This window comes from Eschscholzia californica, unplaced genomic scaffold, assembly GCF_041429995.1.
Source record: "Eschscholzia californica isolate CP2 unplaced genomic scaffold, dmEscCali1.0.p SCAF_4, whole genome shotgun sequence".
Lineage (NCBI taxonomy): Eukaryota > Viridiplantae > Streptophyta > Magnoliopsida > Ranunculales > Papaveraceae > Eschscholzia > Eschscholzia californica.
The window spans coordinates 8,146,684-8,168,348 of NW_028238461.1; the positions used below are offsets into that span (position 1 = coordinate 8,146,684).

The 21,665-nt window shown below is 37.3% G+C and overlaps 3 protein-coding genes across 4 annotated transcripts; 1 reads left to right on the plus strand and 2 right to left on the minus strand.

Annotated features, from left to right (window-relative positions):
* Positions 1–185: 185 nt before the first annotated feature.
* LOC147542262 (pentatricopeptide repeat-containing protein At4g21880, mitochondrial-like) lies at positions 186–12,869 on the minus strand. The gene is made up of 15 exons (XM_086632286.1): positions 12,050–12,869; positions 11,897–11,941; positions 9,521–10,162; positions 7,539–7,718; positions 6,872–6,936; positions 5,740–5,847; positions 5,086–5,199; positions 3,596–3,691; positions 3,348–3,446; positions 2,823–2,942; positions 2,581–2,685; positions 1,585–1,749; positions 1,369–1,496; positions 1,212–1,281; positions 186–1,087 (listed from the first exon to the last, which is right to left on the minus strand). The coding sequence occupies exons 1-15, from the start codon at positions 12,342–12,344 to the stop codon at positions 920–922; spliced, it is 2,400 nt and encodes a 799-aa protein (XP_086488412.1). The 5' UTR covers positions 12,345–12,869; the 3' UTR covers positions 186–919.
* LOC147542263 (SWAP (Suppressor-of-White-APricot)/surp RNA-binding domain-containing protein) lies at positions 294–19,776 on the plus strand. 2 transcript variants are annotated; one of them, XM_086632288.1, is made up of 4 exons: positions 294–675; positions 16,328–17,391; positions 18,174–18,457; positions 18,739–19,776. In XM_086632288.1, exons 2-4 carry the CDS (start codon positions 16,358–16,360, stop codon positions 19,500–19,502), a joined length of 2,082 nt encoding a protein of 693 aa, XP_086488414.1. In that variant the 5' UTR covers positions 294–675; positions 16,328–16,357; the 3' UTR covers positions 19,503–19,776. The 2 variants fall into 2 exon arrangements, with proteins under 2 accessions (XP_086488414.1, XP_086488413.1); XM_086632287.1 differs by lacking the exon at positions 294–675 and adding an exon at positions 15,023–15,377.
* A 403-nt stretch (positions 19,777–20,179) lies between these two features.
* On the minus strand, positions 20,180–21,035 carry LOC147542264 (protein NDR1-like). The gene has a single exon (XM_086635291.1). It carries the CDS (start codon positions 21,033–21,035, stop codon positions 20,400–20,402), a length of 636 nt encoding a protein of 211 aa, XP_086491417.1. The 3' UTR covers positions 20,180–20,399.
* Positions 21,036–21,665: the final 630 nt, after the last annotated feature.

The window sequence follows — 21,665 nt, forward strand, 5'->3', positions numbered from 1 at the left end:
AAGTATTTTATAAACTTGGAATACAAGAGTCCCGCATGAATAAAACTTTCCCCACATAATCCACAAGATCAGAAACACTATTCATCCTAAATATGATCGAATATCCTTGAATAAGGGGAACTTCCATTTATCAAATATACGTGATAATTAAAAAAAAAAAATCATAATATCTCAAGGCTAAGAAATAATAGTTTTAATCCAATACGGTAGATCTCAACCGCCTCATACCGCCTCATATTAGCCACTCGATACAGTCGGATACAAAAGCTTATAAAAGGTAATGAATTCACCTCAAAGAAAACGTGAACACAAACTACGCTTACATCACGTTCACAAGCTGAGTCTCAAACCTAACGATCAACCAAATTTGTAATTCTCAAACTCGGCTCACTCAAATTTTTACTGTAAGAACATCATAACTGTCTTGAGCGTCAGAGAAGTTTCTGAGTTCTCTACAGGTTTCGCCGCCCTCCAGTTGGGCAAGGGTTCCCATCCACGTAACTATGTGATACCTATACCACAGAACTTGGCATACAAACCTCGTGCTGCTCTACCCTTCCCCCTAATACTTGAAAATTCATTTCATCTTTGCCAATTCCCCAAGTCAGTATACTAGTAGTTCAGTGCGTCGTGCTTGTTCAGCTCAACTCAACAGAAGCTTTTGCTCTATTCTAGGTAAAACTCATATCCCCCTCTTCACTTCGTCAAAACCTAGGGTTTGATTCTGTAATAGCATCTCAATATTTCGTTTTCTTTGTATCTCCATAACTTCGCTTTGCCTTTTGCTAACCCTAATATTCAGAGTTGGTTTCTCTTCTTCACTATGGATTTCATACTAATTGGTTGTTCAACAATTATGTATTAGATTTTCATACAAAAGTCTAATAATGGTGGTAGTATGTTTGTAGTGATGAAGTTGTCAGATGAACCAAGCACGCTGCACATCCTTGGTACTTACGCAAGTGCTAAGTAGAAAATCAAGGCTCGTACGAGAAGGATGAAGATCAACCTCTTCTTTAATAGCTTTTAGTAAATCTAATCCTAGCTCTAAGTCTGTTGGCTCTGCCTCCCAAATTTGGGCAAATACCTATTAAGCAATTGTAAACAAGTTAGTTAAAATGTCTTTTTCATATATATATAACTAGAAAAATGAAACAACTCAAGAAAACATGGAAACATTTGTTAGGAAGAGAGAAAGAGAGAAGATAAACCTGATCCATAACAGTATACGCAGATACTTCATCTTTGCCTTTAAGCTGCTTAAGTAAGTTGATTGCGACACTAACCAAAGAAAATGTAAACGTAAGAAAAATAAAACATTGTGAAAACAACTTTTACAGGAAAGCGACAATATACTGTTTAGTAAACCTCAAATGCTTGTGTCGAACACAATATGTGATGCCTCTCTTACAACCCTCAAACCAATATTCTGAATCATCTAACATCCCAAGCAGCTCAATTACTCTATTTACTTCTCCTTCTGGTGGAAGGTACTCCTAAAAAAATTTAACAAATAATAGAGTGTGAGATGTAAAATGTATCGTGCAAACAACGTAACAAGACATAAGAGGAACTCAATCTTACTATTAGGCTTATAATGGCCTTTGGCTCTACGCGGGATCCAGCTTTCTTCAGTTCTTCGTATATTTCTAGGGCATCTGAAATTTGACCATTTGATGCGAGGCCTGATAAAAGCACACTTTTAAGTTCAGGCATGCACTTAACGGGTACTTCCTGCTCCAAAAATACCTAATCGCACAAAAAGCATCAGCTCTTAGTAAAAGAAAAATAGAAGTTGAAGTAAAATGTTCGAATAAAATTTTACTTGCGATGATTCGGGTTAGTAGAAAGAGAGACGTCCAAAAAAAATTCTTTCTCAGGAATTCTCGAACTAACTTTTCTGAGTTAGGTGATGAATGTGCAATTGCTACTGCTGGTGGAGATGTGGCGATGATGCCAATAAGTGAATGGAGTTTTCATTCATATCATTTACAGGATATATTTCTCTTATTGCTAATGATAAACAAAATGGAGACTGAAATTCATGGATAACTCAATGTTGTTTAACGCTGCCCGAAGGTCATAGTAAACCATATCAACTCAGATTGAGCTAAAAGTTGGCCCTGAACTGAAAACAGAAATGGAGATTTAATGCATGAACAACCCAAAGTTGATCACCGTTGAACAAATTCTAGAAGGAACTGACGTATAATACAGATTGATCTGAAATTGGGTCCTGCCGCTTACTTATACTAAGTCATGTGAACGAATTTGATCGACATTGTTTTTCTTCCCTAACGCCAATATCTTCAGTATGAAAATGGAGACATTTATTGATCATTAATTAGTCAGCTACGATGTGAACGAGAAACTTTGCCATTCTTGGAGAAGAAGAACATCAGTTATGATGTATCATGTATACAAGTAGTTTCACAGATGATACATGAAGTCTAAGTGTCTAACACAAAAATCAAGATGACGCCTTCTGTTAAGAATTCTGAATGTTCTACATGAACTGCACCATAGAGATAGCTCATGATGCAAATGCTGTGAAACCCATAAGTAGCTGCCAAGATGTACCTGCTTTGCCTTCTGGAACTGACCACATTTCACATATGCAGTTATAATTGCCATGTAAACGTGTTTTGTAGCTTGGATTCCAGCAGACTTCAATTCCTCATAATACTGAAAGAATTTCAATGAACAATTCTTAGTTTGGTTTCATCATCTTACGAAAATTTAAGTTTCCTCTCCCTCTGAATCACATTAGGAAAGCTAAATGCAACAAGTTTCAGCATAAACTTCAGTTTATATAAACATACCTTAACAATGTCTTTTTCACTTTCACAATAGCCAATTAAATAGCCGTAGGTCTGAGAATCTGGTTTTACATCAGCGCGTTTCATTTGGTTGAGGACATTCAACCCTTCATGAATATTTTTCTGGATGATTTTATATCAACAACGAATCAGTCAAAAAAGAGTTTGCAAGCAAATAAAAGGTAAAGGATAATCTATATTGAACTTAAAACACACCATAGGCTGAAATGTACAATCTCACGAGACAAGAAAGCATTTTCAAGAAAGCTTCTCCTCACAAAAACATGAACCATGTAAATGGAACAGGTAAAATGAGAACAACATCAGGGTTCTACAATTGAATGTTGGCGAAAACCCGTATAAGAAACTCTAACAATGGTAAGTGTAAATTTTCATAATTTCATGAAAACTTCACAAAAATGTTTGCACCAAGAAAAAGTACAGCTTGTTAGCCACATTAAATAAATGAACACTTATCAAAAGTTTATGCTGCCCAAATACGAAGGAAATGGTTGTACGGGGACTTGCCTCCCTGAAGTGTCCAGCCATTATAGAATTGTACATGTACGCATTAGGCACTATATGCATTTCTTTCAGATCTCTTAGAAAGTTGTAAGCACCTTCAAACTGAAAAACAAAATAAATAACTTAAGAAAAGAAAAGGAGGAAAGAAAAAAAAAACTTATCACTAGTAGTCTGTTTCTCAAAACAAAAAAAACATCCAAGCGTTGTAGTTCACATTTTACATCAGAAACGGGAAGGGGATCCAAACTCACATCTTTCATTCTCACAGACAAATTTATCATAATCCTGAATATTTCAGAATTTAGTTCCAAGTCATGTTGACGCATCATTGCATATACTGATTGAACCTGAAAAGATATAGTATTAGGACAATCTCAAGTTTAGCTGATTGCAATAAAAAGCAAATTAATCAAGGAACATATATTCCAGAGGGAGCGACTTAACCTTTTCACAATTCACACAGGAGAAAATGATAAATCACAACTAGCCCTTTTTCAACAGAAAGATAAATAATGCCCCGTACCTGTTTTCTGTCTCCCCCGTTAAGAATGTGGAATTGTTTGATATTATTTTGTCATTAGCCTACTGATAATTATTAAGATGACTCAGCTATTAACCAATCGAAAGGAAAATGCATTACTTCTTGTGGAATTATTAAGATGGAGGTGGAAGTCAATATAATGTAGGTTCTAAGGTGTGCAACAGAATAAGAGAAAATGTGAAAGGAACCATAATCTTGTTACTTAAATTCAAGTGGATAGATAACAAACACAAGCCTAAACCTAAAATTACAGGTAACACCCAAGTGAGTTTTGTTGCTCAAAATGATCCAAGTAGTTACAAGAGAGTTGTTTGAGGCATGCGAATAACCCAACTGGTATTGGGATCCTGGAGAAAGGCAAAAAGCATTGTTCATGACTCATGAGATAGGACTCTGACTAATGTAAATAGGGGACCTCCCTTAAGGGTGTTTGACAAACAAAAGACATTTTATATACTTTTTCTAATTCTTTTCGATGGTATTTGTTGCTAAACTTTTGGTATTTTTTAGATAAGTTTCGCTTTCATTTAGTTCACTAATTCAATTAGGAACAGGAATTAGAAAGTAGATAAGAAAGGGATCTCTTCTTCTATAAGTACTCAGGTCAGGTCGGATAGCTAATGACTTTGAGTTGTTTTTTGGTTTCTTATATGTTTTCTGCAATGTTTCAAGTTTATGCAAGTTCCATTGAGGTTCGTTTGTTATTTAAAAGTTATAGTTGAAGATTCAGTAAATTTCAGGTTTCTGCTAGTTACATTTTTGAAGAACTCTTTCGCAAATTGTTTGATTAATTCAAGGTTTATTCAGGTTTTATTTCTGTTACTTTTCGTTGTTTTGTCAAATTCTGGTTGAGTTTATTTTAAAGTGCCTCAAGAGGAGCTTTTGTCTACAACTCTATGTCATTAACTAACTCCAGTAATTAAAAGTACAAGCTGAGAAAAAAGAGTTATTCCCAAGGACTCTAAAATAGGTGCAAACAGTTACATATCACATCATGCAGAGAACTAGCTAAGCAATAACATACGAATGTTATATGTTGATACACGTGCACATGCTTTTCCTCATAGTTGTACCTTCAAACATGGCAATAAAAATGTAAAACATCATCGACATGCAATCTTTTTAAACAGAAGTATGAAAAAGTCCATCCAGCATCTGCACATAAGGGAAAAGAATGTAATAGAACGAGGCTCAAAATACCAAATCAAGCTCACGGCTCTCCTCAACTGCATCTAAGATGGGGTAGAAAATATCAATTGATAGGGAAAGACCCAAATGACACATTTGATCAACAATATCGAGGGCAGCATGCACCTGCAAGAGTATTTTGAAGAATAAACTCAATTAAAATTGAACGTCTCGTAACTATACATAATCAAAATGTTGGAAGAGTTGCCATGTTTGTAGGAAATATGAAGTTTTACAGAAGTTTAATTATTCCTAATCACCGGAATCCAGGGCCTCGTGGAGTACCTGATTAGGCACTGGGGACATGAACACAGGGTTACTGCGTTTCTCCTGCTCATATATACTGACTAGCTAGTAGATTGAGAAAGAATCTGCTGCTTTTTGAGCATTCTTGTTACACACATATTCTTAAGACCATATGATCCTTCAGGAATTAGAGTCCTAATGTTCGAATTTTACATAAAATTCTTTTACAGACTCACAGTTGTAAGAAACCCTTGAGCAAGGAAAACGAAACAAATGAAGATCATTGGAGTGAATCAAATGATACCACATTTTAGACTTCACTTTTCATATAATTGAGTTATCCAATAATTATGATCAGAATATCAGATAAAGCTTTTACACTTTAAAATCAAGTGATCATAGCTTCTAGTTTGTTCATACCTCAAGTGAATCACAACAGTATCTCACAAGCTTCTTGTATGAGGTAGATGCAGGTAATACATGGAGCTTCTCATGCAACCTCTTGAACTCTAAAATGGCTTCTTCAACCTTCCAACATCAATTGTGGCATATAAGAACAGAGTTGCAGGGAGTAAGCAGCTTACTAAGAAAACCAACAGCAAAGAGTAGCTTAGTTCATTAACCAAAACAAACAAACTGCTAGGATACAAAAGATGTTAACTACTCTTTTGAACAAGAGAAAGAACTCAGATTAATATTTTTTGAACTGTACAAGTTTTTAAAGCAAATCTGGTTAAGAGAGACCAACCAGAGATGAAGCACTAATTACATGTTGCGAAGCCGTCCCCACAATTTTTGTAAAATCCCTCAAAAGATATTGAATGTGTCCAATTCTTTCTCCTAGCCAAATATTATATCAAAGTGAATATCGCCACCTAAGTACTACGATCAAGGAATGAAGTTTCTGCGGAAATTTCGGTAGGCATGGAAATGGAATATTTCGGCCATTTTGATCGAAATATTTTGAAACTAATTTCCTTAAGAAGGCTTTATTAAGAGAAACTTAGTTAGTTATGATGGAAATTTTGGTAGGTATAGAAATGAAAATATTTTGGTCATTTCGTCCGAAATATTTCAAAATTTAATTCCTGCTATACAGTAACACTTGTTCTTACAAAGTTATGACTAAACAGGGTTAGGACCCAATCGGTGGCAACTTGCTTCAGTTTACATGATAATTTATGCCAAATTTTGCAAGTAACAAATAGATACTTAGATGTTTACCAGATGGTTGAAAGTTGAAACTGTGTGTATTTGTCTAAGTTAACTATAGAATTCCACAACCTCTATGCAACTCATGCTTTATAGGTTACATAAGTATCCCTTGTCGCCTTTTTTCAAATAGATATTTTTTCAAAAACGTTCGATATTATTGTACAGTAAGAACTCTTTGATTTATTTATATAGAGTTACAGAGGATTCAAAACAAAATACGATGAATAGTTATAACAATCAAAGTGCATATCTCTACTCTATGTTAGAAGATGCACTCCATGAAATTCACAGACGGAGATTACTGGTATTATTCGTGAAAAGCCCCTTACTTCCTTACCGATAAATCCGGCATGCTGGTAATGTAGCTGTAAATGAAGCGTGATAGATTTTCTTCTCCCACTTCTGTTTATGGCAAGGTAACAAAACAGTTATGCGTATGCAGCGAATCTTTCAAAAATAGCAGAAAAATATGTAGATTAAGCTATTGAGAACCTTATCGAATTACCGTTGAACGGATTCATTAACTCAGTCAACATTGATGGTAAATCATATTTGTTTCGAGTGTAATGGAAATCCATGCATAATAGACCCAGGTTCCAAAAAATGATAAATCATATTTCTTTCGAATGTTCTGGAAATCCAGGCACAATAGACCAAGGTTCCGAGGAAAAAAGACTAACTGAACAGATAAGCTCATTTACCTAACCCAGCAGTCCCATCCTAGGTCATTGCAAATGGTTCTAATGACTGAGAACAAAAAGATGAGGTTAAAATTATCTTAATCCATGTTAACAGTTCACCGCAACAAACTCAAACCTTATGTTAAGTTACATATCAAGTTTGAGAACAAAGAGAGGTTTGTCAATCTGCCAGTCGAGTGAAGTCGATTTGCCAATTCATATATTTTACTCACTCACCCTAATGGTTTAACAGCTGAAAAAATGACACTTTTTGGTATAAAATAAAGGTCCTCTTTAGCATATAAAGATAAAGGAAGAACATACCAGAGGCTTTTAATGATACAATGAACTTCTGTGCGAAGTTTTCCAATGTGCGTCTTCCTAAGGATTTAAAGATGTCTGACAAACAGTCCAATGACGAAACTTTAGTTACATCAACAACATCTAATAACCGCAAAAACTCTTCATTTCTGTCTCCTTCGCACAGCGCCAACAAATAGTTTCCTGCCAAAAGCATCAAATTCTGTGAGTTGCAGCTTTGTCTACTGGAAGCTGCAAATTCTGCTTGCACCAAATAATACAATTATTCTATTCAGAACTATCAAATATAGGATAAACGAAACTATAAATGGGCATAATGAGCTGCAAACCAAAATCAGAGTCAATGTGATTCAGTGAAATTTGGAAAGGTTGGGTGATAATCAGTAGAGGAGCTTCTGCAGGTTAGAAGGGACTAATCTTTTTAGCAGAATTAAACTGATTTTGAGGGCTTAAAAACTTGCATGCAGAACAGTGGTGTAGACCTAACAACATCAACCAAATGCTATAACAGTGGGAAGGACTTTGCAAGCAGAAGAACAGGAAGGAAATACGGCAACTGGTCCCAGCGGCTATAATCTGGAACATATGGAAAGATAGGAATAACGAAGTCTTCAAGGATATGAACTTAGTAACCAATCTAGACATAAAAGGAACAATATTCTTTTGAGCTAAAAGATTAGAGTCTTCCAAAATATATCTTTCACAGATGTTATAGTGAACTGGGAGGCATGGATATCGTGAGAGAGCCCATGACCTAACCATCTGACAGTTTGTATCTATTCCTTTTTCATTAACATATTCATTCGAAGTTTCAAAAAAAACAACTAGCATGCAGAAATCTTTTAGAACCTTAATCAGCTTAATGATGGAAGGAGAACTAACCATCAGAAAGTTTTGTTTCCGAAACCATTCTCAGATTATAATGGACGATGAAGAGCTTTCCCTAACATAAGCAAATGAGGAACTCAAAATCTTGAAGGAGGAGACTACAGTTACTTGTTCAATTAATATGGATCATCTCCAAAGATTGACGAAAGGAAATGACCGATAAGCATGGCACTGACTCAGGCAATGATCTAAGCTAAATATAAACATATGCTTAGGGAACTCCAAAGAAAGTAAAAGAGTTTTTATTTGGACAATAATTGTCACATTTATATCCATGCAAATATGGTTGGTTGTCTTTAGTTGATTTTCTTTTGAAAAAGCAGTTCTCTTATACTTGTCCATGGAAAAATATAAATTAAACAGTTAGAGTACAAAGAGGAAGTAAAAATTTCTAAACTAAAGATAAAAATAAAAAAGTCATAGCACTCCCAGAATAAACACCAAATTGAACAATTGTTAGTCCTTTACGATCATCTCACTCACAACACAAGTTGTACAGAACAAAGTGGCAGAAAAAAATTTAAACACAAAAGAAACAAATCTAAAATGCAAATATCGGAATTGTGATACCCAACGTTTCTTCTACAAATACACTCCTATACACACATCTTTAGAAAGTTGGATCTTAGTTGGGCCTTTACTGAGTAAAGGTAAGACTAAGGAAGAATATCATTCAAAAAAAAGACTAAGGAAGCAGTATGGTCGTGGTTGGCTACATCCGACCACGCTTTTCGTAAAACTGAAATTAAGAACTTCCTGCTTTAAAGAACCGAAAGCTTAAAGATGAAGCGAATAAGTAAGCATATATATTTGACTCCCCCAAGAGGTGAACCATAAAAGCATTCAAACAAGTCATGTTACACAAGTAAAGCATGGAGTTGGTTTAGAAGCCTTACGCTCTTAGAAAACAAAAAGCCCTTTTCAAGTGACAATCTCTATTAAACTGTTTCTATTTGAAGATTAGTTCAACAAAAACAATATGAATATCCTGAAATTCAGAGGACATTTACTGAAAGTAATACGTATATGAACAGATTTGAAGAATTTGGGCACAATGATCCTAGAAGATAGAAGTATGTCAAGGTGTGAAACTGTACCTGCAATGCCTAATCCGCCACCATCCTTATCTTCTCCTATTGAGTTGCAAAGCTCTTCAATTTTATCTTTGTCATCAACTTTAACCCAAAGCAACATCTCATAGTAACCTAATCTTGCAAGTGTGTCAGGATTATCATTTTTTATACAATCAATTAAGAACTGAAACTCTTCAACCATTTCCATATCGATTAAATATGTGAGAAATGGACCATAAGTTTCTTCTTCGATCCGAAAACCTTGTTCTCTCATAGCTCCAAAGAGTTCGGATGCCTTATAAATGTGTTCCAATGAGACATCTATATCCCGACTCGTCCTAGCCTTCTCTATACAAAGTCCTATCAATGCATGAAATTCTTTCGCACCAGTTTCTCGGCCCAGTTTACCAAAGACCTCAAGTGTAGCTTCTGTGCCCAGTCTTTTCCCACATACTGACACTAACTGGCGAAAACGACGAGTCTGAGAGTCCTTTGTAACCCATTTCTGTTTCCTTTCACGTGACAACTCCTTCCTCCTTTCTGTTACACTGTTGCTAGACACTTTTGAGAACCTTGGTATGTCCAGGGCTGGCTCCATGGAGTTCTGGTCATCAGGCATATCCGAAGAGGGAAAGCTGTGCGCCTCTGAAGTTATAGCAACATTACCTGCATATGAAAACAATACATGTCAGTGAGAAATTTAACTTCTTTTCTGTTTACCCAACATTTCCTGCAGAAATACACCAAAGCACAAGCACAATTTCCTGTGTAACAAGAAAGTGAGAGGGATTATCTAGCTCGTAGGCCATCACTAAGTCTTTATACTCCATGTCATACACGTACTCTCCCGTGTATTGCACCCTCATCCACCCTTTTGTAATGCAATTACTCAGGTATGAAGCCATTCCCATTTGCAGCACAATTCCAGCCGATTGCAACTCTTTTTTTTGGAAAGTGACTACAGAAGTCATTACAATGGCATTTGATACCTCAAAGATGTGATAAGCATGATAACCGCCGAATTAAACCTTGAAACAAACGGGCTTAAAGCCCAACTAAACTTTTGGCCTAAAGCCCAATGAAATAAACGGCCTAAAGCCCATTTAGCTACATTTTTTTTGAAAACTAGCAACCCAAGTTCAATAAACCATGAATTCCGCCTCCTCTGGAAATCAAACCTAGGACCTCCGAAATTTTGGAGTTTATGTCAACATTATCAACCACTTGTGCAACAAGTGTCGACTGCAGATTGCAACTGTTATTGCTATCTGTTTAGATTTTTTTCGCTTGTTTACTTACCTTAAGTAAAAGTATTTACTTGTGACTCGAGTTTGACTATAAGTAGTAGAACATTTTCCGGTTTGATTAGGTTTCCGTTTAGTCAAAGTAGTAACTAAATGTCTAAAAGGAGAAAAAGATGACTTCCCATGTATGATCAGATCTAGCCAAACCCCAGAGGCAGACAAGATGGGTTAACTCAAGTTTATGAATAAAGGATATAATTTATTAAAAGTAGAGACTTTTATGAAGTTCTACTTATTTATCGAAGTATAGACCTCTGCAGTATTTCTTGCTATGAGTTTATATCACTTTGTCCATGCAACATACCCTCTAATAAGATTTTTATATCTAAAGGAGAAAGATATAGACAAAGACAATTGAAGGAAATTATCCTGAAAGCAACTCCAATGGAGAAGTTCTTATGTGGTATGTCTTAGAAGACATTTTCTTGAAAATTGCTTCCTATGAAGCAAAATAGTTCACCATTTGGCAAGGAGGCAAAATTTCATCTCCAGCAGAAATGTGATCAACTATCTTCTTTGTCCACACGGCACTTAATTGTCCACACGGCACTCAATTGTCCACTCGGTTAGAGTTCCACTAAACCCTCTTGCTAGAAGATATGGACTTTTAAATTTTATTTCTAATTAAAAAATGATATTGACTTAAAAAATTTGGATAAGATGGGAAGACATCAATCTTATCAACCTCTAGAATCTATGTGCTTCCCATTGTTGCTTAATAAGTGAGTTTTTCAAAAAAAAAAATGTTGCTTAATAAGTGTTGGCAATGGTTGCTCTAGAGAGCTCTCGTTTCACCAAGAAGGGAATTGAGCTTCATTTTACAACACATGTCATGGAGCAGGGGAGCGATGATCCAACAGGCTGACAGCCTTTAGCAGATCAGCTCTGCTGCAACGATGAAGTGCCCTAACTTTATTTTAGCAATTTGTAGGTGCTTTTGCAGGATAGTGGAGGGGGACATCAAACAGTGATCCAAACATAAACTACAAATACATTTTAGGGCAATACCTAACAGAAGCAACTCTATCTACCTAACAGATAGTAAAATCAAATTCTTTTCATATTGAGATTGATGGAATGCAAGTCTAGAACATACCACATATGAACGAAGTTATAGACTGCAACATATTTCCCGGTTCCACTGCAATAAAAAAAAAAAAGTATGACCTATTCAACATGATTGTTATTTCTAAACCAAGTAATTCAATTTGAACAAAAAAAAAGAGAACACTGAGAAATCGATGATTACCAGTACTATGTGACTGAAACTTCTTCAAAGACAAACTTCTTGAATAAGATTCTTTTGCAGATATTGGAGGGGGTTTCTTTGATCGTAATTTTTCTTTGAATGATTTCTTAGAAGATATATTGATAGTATCGGAAGTGGAAGTGCTGGTGGTATCAGAGAAGTCCGTGAATGGTAATAGTTGTTCCAAGTTTATGTTAGGTTTTATCTTTTCAGCTATTTTGGTCTTTGAATCTGATAAACCCTCGGTAGCGGTACGGAAGAGTGAGCTCAAGATTTTGGGTTTTGATCCACGCATTATAATTTATTATAGAGAGAGAGAGAGAAAGGCGTTCGTTCCCTCCCTTCCAGAAAACCCTAAAAGATCATCTTCTCAGCTCAATCGATTGCATCTGCAATTGCTTCAATCCGTGATGTTGTTGTTTCTGCTATTGTTACAATTTTACTTGGAATTTGAAGGTTAGAGGATTTCTTTCCTTGTGAAAGCAGAAATGAATCTCTTTTGAGGTTAAATCAAATCTTCTTCTAGGTTTTCATTCTCATACTTAATCTTCTCATCGTATATTGCTGACGAAGATCGACTCTCTTAAAATTGAGTTGTCTAGTTCGTCGGTTCAGTTGAAGTTAGTGGAAAAAGGGACAGGAAGAAAATGAAGAACTGACTAATGAAGAGGAATTTAGCATTTTAGGTCATCTAATTTGACTGATAGATTCTACTTCTTCGTCATCTTCTACTCCTCCGCTTCTCGTTTGAGAGAGTTCTTAATTTTGTTAGGGTTTTAGAGGGTTTTCTTATTCAAATCTTGAAAGTTTAGGGGGTAAAGGGACGGGGGGGGGGGGGGGGTATGTTAAGGGTCTGACCCCTGGGAGGGATAAAGTGAGCTAACCCTTCTTGATTGTCACGTGGGTGATGTGGGGAGGTCCTGACCTCTTGAAAGTAGACGAACCTTTGTTAGAGATTATAGGAGAGAGAGAGTAGGCAGACCCTTGATAAGACCTGTACTTGTACTTTCTCGGGAAAGTGTGTGTTTGTTTCCTCAAAGGTCCTGCACCTGATAAGATATGCCTGTATTTGATAATATCTTGTATTTGACAAGGCCGTGTACCTTGATAAATGGTGTAGGGCCTCGTATCTTCTGTGCACAGTATCTTATAAGGTCCTGTATATGGATATAAGACCGTAATAGTACTTAGCTGAGAGAAATGAGGTAGGCCTATATGATGAAGCGAGACTCTATCAAAGAGCAGGACTCTATGAGAGAGAAAGTGATTGATGATACTCTGTATGAGAGAGGAAGTAGTGGGGTTCTTCTTTCGGGATCTGATGATGTTGAGCTAGTACTCGGTATGTATGCCTGGAATCAGGTGATCGGTATCATTCTTGGTTCCGTCCTTTTATAGTGTCTTGGCTTGATCGTTACCTGATGATGAGTTGTCATCTTTAATGATGGTAACGCATGGATTGTCACCATTAGTATGGATTTCGTAACCCCCTAACGGATATATCTGGGGTACGGTAATCTTAAATGACTATAATGTTTCTCCAACGGATATACGGGAGGAGGTCTGTTGAGGATTTGGGGCGGATTCTCTTTATCCAGTGCTGTATGTGCTTCCGTGCTTAGGTCTGCTGAGAAGGCGAGGGCAGACCTCTTCTTCCAGGGCTGGAAGTGCTCACATATTTCAGCCTGGTGAGGAGGCGAGGGCGGACCTCTTCCTCCAGGACTGGAAGCGTTCCTTTATTTTGGCGTTGCTTCGAGGTGCCCGAAGACAAATGGGTCGGGCCCATTAGCCATTAGTTCATGGGCTTGGTCACCGAGTAAGCCCATTAATCGTGAATTTCTTGGGGCACTCTTGGTGACGTATTTTGACCCATACACCACTTAAGTCCAGAACTAGGGGGTTGGTACTAGTGTCTAAGGCGCCAAGCCTACTCTAGTGCTCTGACTCAAGTACAACCATGTCTATCTTGGGATTACAGAAAAGACGAAGGGGGTCACATAAGTAGGGTTGATGGCTCATTCCCGAAATACAGAGGGGGGGAGGGGGGGTACAAACTTGCCTAATGTTTTACCGACTTAATCCGACTATAATCCGACTCTTGTCTAATGTTTCACCGATCTAGGGCTCGTTTAAGATAATATCGTCAAACTAGATTGATCAAGTCAAAGAGGGAGGGAGGGAGGGAGGGGTGCGGTGTAGGGCTGTCAATATCAGTATCAGGAGGTTTCTCTTTGCGCATTCCTCATCCAAATGTTTGTAATATACCTTTTGTATGTGTAAGTTGCGTATAATGGCCCACTAATGCACGTAAATCAGGTATGATGATAAAAAAATGTTCATCAGCGGACCGCAGTCAATAAGTCAAGAAAGGACCAAAATTTCAAAGGGTCAACCCATATCAAGTCCGCAGGAAGGTTGAATTCAAAGAGGTCTACCACTTAAGTCCATAACTAGGGGGTTATTACTAGTGTTCAAGGCGCCTAACTCCTACTCTAGTGCTCTCACTCAAGTACAACCAGGTCTACCTTGGGATTACAGAAAAGACGAGGGGCACATAAGTAGGGTTGATGGCTCAATCCTGAAATACAGAGGGGGGAGGGGGTTACAAGCTTCCCTAATGTTTTACAGACTTAATCAGACTCTTGTCTAAGATCCCAGTCGGCGAGGATCTTAAGTATTTTATAAACTTGGAATACAAGAGTCCCGCATGAATAAAACTTTCTCCACATAATCCACGAGATCAGAAACACTATTTATCCTAAATATGATCGAATATCCTTGAATAAGGGGAACTTCCATTTATCAAATATACGGGATAATTAAAAAAAAGAATCATAATATCTCAAGGCTAAGAAATAATAGTTTTAATCCAATAAGGTAGATCTCAACCGCCTCATATTAGCCACTCGATACAGTCAGATACCGAAGCTTATAAAAGGTAATGAATTCACCTCAAAGAAAACGTGAACACAAACTACGCTTACATCACGTTCACAAGCTGAGTCTCGAGCCTAACGATCAACCAAATTTCTAATTCTCAAACTCGGCTAACTCAAATATTTACTGTAAGAACGTCATAACTGTCTTAAGCGTCAAAGAAGTTTCAGAGTTCTTTACAGGTTTCGCCCTCCAATTGGTCCCATCCACGTAACTATGTGATACCTATACCACAGAACTTGGCATACAGACGTCGTGCTGCTGCTCCACCCTTCCCCCTAATACTTGAAAATTCATTTCATCTTCGCCAATTCCCCAAGTCAGTATACTAATAGTTCAGTGCGTCGTGCTTGTTCAGCTCAACTCAACAGAAGCTTTTGCTCTATTCTAGGTAAAACTCATATCCCCCTCTTCACTTCGTCAAAACCTAGGGTTTGATTCTGTAATAGCATCTCAATATTTCGTTTTCTTTGTATCTCCATAACTTTGCTTTGCCTTTTGCTAACCCTAATATTCAGAGTTGGTTTCTCTTCTTCACTATGGATTTCATACTAATTGGTTGTTCAACAATTATGTATTAGATTTTCATACAAAAGTCTAATAATGGTGGTAGTATGCTTGTAGTGATGAAGTTGTCAGATTTGCAACTGAATTTGGTTTCAAATTCCAATCTTTAGTGTTATCTGATTCCATGTAGTGGTAGTTATTCATCTGTTTTGAAAAAGTCATTGGAAGTGGATTTCACATTAATCTTGATTATATTCACTATAATGTATCTTAGGGAGAGATGAACCTTTACAAATAGCTAATTAAGTTTATTAGGGTTGGGGAAAAACAAAAATCTTAAGAAAATAGTTTTCGAGACGGTGTTATAGGAGAACTTTGTTTCTTACCACTTACCAGGCTAAGCCTGTTACAGGATATGTATTTTGGTCACTGTGAAGGGAATGGATGTCTGAAAAATGGGCGTTAGGAAAAGCCAGAAAAAATGGAAGTGACTATATACGTAGAATGTTAGTTATTTTTTGTGAAGATGAATGAATTATATCGAAGAAGAGAAATGACAAGTATGAAAGAAAAGAAAGAATAACAGATATACATTTAGTATTTTTTAATACAACCTTTACTTTTAAATAAAATATCGTTAGATAATACCGACATAACATTAATCTAGAATGATAGTTTATGCTCTGAAGTAGCATCTACGTATCCATTCAAATTATTTGACATACTGCCACTCTAGCTATTTTCTGTTTCTTTCTATCTTTTGTTTAATATTATTATGTTTTCCTTATCAATTCTTATCTGTGTAGTATGTTGATGATTTGACCACGTTTTTAGGTCTATTAAGGCAATCCATTCTCAAGACGGATGGATCGCCAGCCTCACGATTATGCTGCATCTGCTGCTGCCGCTGCAATGGCCTATGCTCAGCAGCAGCAGCAACAACAACAACAACAGCAGTTTGGTATTCATCCACAGCATCAACAGTTCCCTCAGCAAGGCCATGGTTCCCACTTTCTACCCCCACACCCTTCTCTTCAACAATATCCTTACCATCAACACTTGCAGCCGCAGCAACAGCAACAACTATACCCGCATCCTCACCACCAGAATCACTTTCTACATCTCCAACAGCAACATCAACAACAACCACCAAATTTCCCACATCATTTACCCCCTCATCTTGGTCCTCCGTTTCATAGTCCATTTGATTCGTCTCAGACTCCAGCTCCTCCGCCTTCTGACCCTGAGCTCCAAAAACGCATTGATAAACTAGTTGAATATTCTGCCAAGAATGGTCCTGAATTTGAAGCCATGATTCGTGAAAAGCAGCAAAATAATCCTGATTATAATTTTCTCTTTGGTGGTGAGGGACATGATTACTATCGTCACAAACTTTGGGTATCCACGGGCCGATCAAATAACCATTTTAGTTCTTTCCCTTCCTCCTCCATGCCCATGGTTCGTCCTCCTCACAACTCGATGATGAGTCCATCGCTTCTAAACCCTACACCCTTAAATGTTCCAGCCGCTCCTGGCGCTCCAGCTTCCGCAATGGGTGCCACTCAATTGCATCAACCTCCTTTCACACCCTTTTATGACCAGCAACAGCAGCATTTCCAGCCAGCTATGGGTCAAGGTCGACCAGAGTACGAGTCTCCAGCAAAGTTCAAGGGCCTTGCTGGACAACTTCCTCCTGATATAGCTCTTGAACTCAATAACGTGCTCAACAATCTTTCTGGTATTAAGGAGTCAATTAAGAGTGCCAAGATGTGGTTTATGCACAGGTGCTCATTTGCTCCAGCCCTAGCAGAAGGGCTAAAAGACAGAGTCCTTGCTCTGGATGATTCTGAGAGGCAGTTGCACATAATATACTTGGCAAATGACATTCTGTTTGACAGGTACTTAGATATTGTTGCTTTCAAACTGTACTCAATAATTATTTGTCATTTTGTCTATATCTCAATATTCCGTAAATTAGGCCTGCACCAATTTACTCTGTACTTGTTCAAGGCACTTGTATCACTAGTAAAAATTTTGCTTCTCATTTTGCTCCTAGCAGCTTAATCTTGATTTTGAGAAGAGAATTTTTCAAGCTAAACCTGGACTATGCCTTACATTGTGTACTTCATTATGTTGGTGGGTGTGCTTGTATGTAAATGTTTGATTATTTGGGTTCTTTCTTATATATTGGCACCGTGGCAATATTCGATTCCTAAAATTAGAGTGCATTTCTTGTTTTCCACAATGACGATATGAATTCTGTACCTGCTTGGAAATGTCAATCTATCATGAAGTGGTAGAAACCACCAAGGGAAAAGCTGATGGTGGTATTGACTTAGTTTCACTAGAACTCGAGAAGTGATAAGAATGAACAGGTAGATCATGAGTGTCATATTTCAAAAATTGGATTATGACTTTCAAGTGACAAGAATCTAAGGAAGTTCTTCCGACTAGTATGAACTATCTGTTGTCTGTATCTCAATGTTTTTATTCGCAGTCTGGACTTCGGATCTGAGACTGCTAGTTGGTGGTGACATTCTTACTGAGGCGCTCAAATTCTAGGCATTACTTTTGGACCATACTTGTGAATATGAGATATTGTGTCACCAGTAACATAGAATAGTCTAATAGCTATCTTATTGTAAATGTTTGCTGACCTAAACCTTTGCAAAATGTGCAGCTTGCAGAGGCGGAATAATCCTCGTGAACTGGACAATGAAGCTATTGCCTTAAGACCTGTTCTAGGACCCATGTTTGCTAAGATTTACCATAATCCTCATAACAGGGAAAACAATCAGTCTCAATTACAGCAGATGCTACAGTTCTGGTCTTCGAATGAAGTTTATGATCGTGACACTATTAATGGCCTGGAGGGTGAGATGATGGCCGGCCCACCAGCTAGTTCTTTTTCAGGCCCTCCAAAGGAGTTGTCTGCAGCTTCAGCATACCCTATGGGTGGCGCAGGTATTGGACTTAATTTGAACCTGGATCTGAATAAATAAATTTTTTCACTTATCTCAATTACAAAATTGGACTTAATTTGAACCTGGATCTGAATAAATAATTTTTTTCACTTATCTCAATTACAAAAATGATTTTAAGTTAACTTTAAATTCCGGTTCTAAAGGATTGAAAGAACCCTCTCATGGATTCGTCAAAGCAAATATATAACAGAACTTGTGCACCTATTCTGCTTAGATCGGTATTTTTTTAGTAAAACTTAAAGTTTGTGCAATTTTTTGCAGGTTTGTCACGGCAAACAACACTAAGAAATCCCAACCAATGGCAACCTGATCAGCAGAGAAGTACTATATCAGGCTCTCTTAATCAAGAACACCCCGATAAACAAGTGCCTCCAGCTCAGCAATTCTTCCCAAACTTGGCACCAGCAGGCATTCGTGGACCAATCATGGGCACTCCTTTTATGGGTTCAGTACCAATACCCGGTGCTATCCAACCGACAAATCAACCACCTATACAATCTGCTACTGTTGGTGAGAAGCTGCCTCCATATCCTCTATTCCCACCTGGTTTAATTCCTGGCATGGTAAGAAAAATGCAGATTGGTAGTGGGGTACCCTACTCACCAATGAGCCCTTTAGACATACCATCAACAATCCCTCCATCTACCATATCTTCATCTGAAATTTTAGAAAGAGTTTCCAAGTTTTTCAAAGAAATCGGAGAAGTAAATCCATCCGAAGGGCCAATGAAAGGTTCCAACTCAAATGCCGAAGATGATGACGAATATGAAAGTGAGCCTCCGGTTCGTCAAGGTGGTGCTTGCATTCCTCCACCACCAAACCTGCAAGTGGACCCTGAAACGGGTACCTACCCGGATGGTAGTGTAGAAAAGAAGCCAGGATCAACTAGCTCAGGACGATTAGGGCTTGGGGCAACTGCTAATCCGAATGAGGTGAGTCAGTACGATGATGTGTATTCATCATATAGGAAACAGAGAAGCACAAATTACCATACATCCATGAGTGCCAGAGCGGCTACCAGGTAATTATGTAAGCTATTTTAGCTCTTCCGCGACTTGGTTAAATTGTAGTTTCTGGATTTCGACCTTCTCAGAGTTGTGCGTGTTGACTTTCGAGGCTTTGATATCTGCGGCAAGTACTTTACTTCAGCTACTTATCCCGCAACCGAAGCTTATAAAGGATGGTCTTGTTAATTAGATACTTACTGAACCTACAGCAATATAACTAATGTTTATTTGATTTTTTTTCTCTTTTTAATGTTTAACTGAGTTTTATAAAGGATAGTCTTTGGATACTAAATGAACCTCCAACAATTTAACTGGGAGGTTTATTTGTTTGCTTTTATGTTTCTACTACCCTGAACTTTTGTGCAGCTTTTTTCTTTTGGCAGCTCAATATAACTCTAGGAATTTTATATTGACGGATGAAAAACAAGAAAGAAGAAATCTGCATTATTCAGCGTTTGAGTTGATATGGCTTGGGGGAGGGGTAATAGATGTGTTATTGGTTGAGGATATTTGAAATGCCTCCCCCAACGTTTGTGCTTTTCATTTCGGACATTTCAAATGTCCACCGAAGGCTATTTTATGTGTTTTGGGGACATTTCAAATGTCACTCAATCACTCCATTCTTCGTTTTAAATATTTCAAATGTTTCTCAATGTCTCTGTTAGTTTGATTAATAAAGATATGAAAGTAATTAATAGTGATCATTATCATTTCCGTATTCGATTTAGTGTTTCTAAGAAAACAAATCGACTTATTTAGATAAACAGTATTATATCCTACATACCAAGTACAAGAATACAATTCTCAACAAAAAAAGAAAGTAAAAGAATGCCCCCAAAAAAGATGAATTCGCAGAGGTATCTCGCACGCCCAAAGGGATAACAAGATCAGAGGAACAAAGAGAAACAAAAAATGTTAAAACAAGAGAAATAAATTGATGACCAAAACTGTGATAGCCACAAAAATACTAGTATCACCCAAATTAACTGCTCCACTCGAAAGCACAACTCCAGATTTCGTTGACTTTTTACCGTCGTCGTTGACTCTCACATCAACCCCAAGTTGCATAGTCTGATGGTGAGTCTTCCAGTAAGCGGCGTACTTGAACCTGATTCTTGTAGCCAAGTCCACCCGGAAAACCGCCTCTCCACCTGAAACATCTTTTTTAGCAGTTTCCCAAGGAACCCTAACGGTTTGAACGGTTTCAACCCGGTGAGCTTTTTTATCGTACCCTTGATAGAATCCTGGTATAGAAATACCACCAATGGGGGAACTTAGATTTTTACCGTAATAAAGAGTAATGTTGAGGGCATCGTAGTAAATTCCTTTGTTGAAGTTTCTGTTCTTTAGTCTCAGATCGAAGGAAATATTTGAGTTCGGGTTGGTAGTGCCAATGGTGGTAGCGGTTTTGTCAAGGGCGGGAACGTAAAATGATTCAATAGAGTAAATGGGCTTTAAAGGTCGGAAAATAAGCCAACCGAAAACAATAGTGAGCCCTAGACTGAACAAAAAACTGCAACAACCGCCACTAGCTGCAGTTGTTGGTTGCATTTTTGAGTTGTTTTCCTATCAATCCCCTAAGAAATTTGGAGCTTCGGTTTCTTTTTTCGATGATAGTAAAAATGATTTATAGAAGAAATGGAGAAGACCAGAAAGACTTAATTAAAAATAAGTAGGAGTTCAGGAGTTGCTCTCCGTTTATAAAATTATGTTGTTTTATTTTAAATTTCAAAAATAAAATCCACAAACTCCTTTTCCCTATATGGTGGCATTTTAAAATTGAGACGTCTATTATTAACAAAATTTAGAATCATTTTTGGAACAAGACCAAGGACTATCTCATCAAAAAAAAAACAAGACCAAGGACGACTGCTGTTATAAACAATAAAATCAATTCTAAAGGTTGAAGTTATGTAGAAATGGTTACACAAAATAGACTGACAACGTATAACTCGATTATTTCAACCACCACACGGTTATGAAATTTTTTTATATTACTGATAGGGTTGGAGTCTCCCTATATAAAATTTCGGGTTTAAACTTGATTTCACTCGCATTCATTTTTTTGGTAAAATAAGCTTCCTATTTGAAGCCTAAAATAAAAACTACCTTTTTTCTATTAAGTTCCTCAAAAATATTATGTATACTTTCATATTAGAAGAGAGAGAAAGATAGTTGACA

What these genes read in the sequence shown, in the direction of transcription:
- LOC147542264 (XM_086635291.1), bottom strand. Translation starts at nt 21,035, where the DNA reads ATGCAACCAACAACTGCAGCTAGTGGCGGTTGTTGCAGTTTTTTGTTC.
- LOC147542263 (XM_086632288.1), top strand. Translation starts at nt 16,358, where the DNA reads ATGGATCGCCAGCCTCACGATTATGCTGCATCTGCTGCTGCCGCTGCA. An exon ending in AATGACATTCTGTTTGACAG is followed by an intron (nt 17,392 to 18,173) that starts GTACTTAGATAT and finishes CAAAATGTGCAG; the next exon opens with CTTGCAGAGGCGGAATAATC. An exon ending in ATACCCTATGGGTGGCGCAG is followed by an intron (nt 18,458 to 18,738) that starts GTATTGGACTTA and finishes AATTTTTTGCAG; the next exon opens with GTTTGTCACGGCAAACAACA.
- LOC147542262 (XM_086632286.1), bottom strand. Translation starts at nt 12,344, where the DNA reads ATGCGTGGATCAAAACCCAAAATCTTGAGCTCACTCTTCCGTACCGCT. An exon ending in GTTTCAGTCACATAGTACTG is followed by an intron (nt 11,942 to 12,049) that starts GTAATCATCGAT and finishes TTTTTATTGCAG; the next exon opens with TGGAACCGGGAAATATGTTG. An exon ending in TGTCTGTGAGAATGAAAGAT is followed by an intron (nt 3,447 to 3,595) that starts GTGAGTTTGGAT and finishes TTTGTTTTTCAG; the next exon opens with TTTGAAGGTGCTTACAACTT.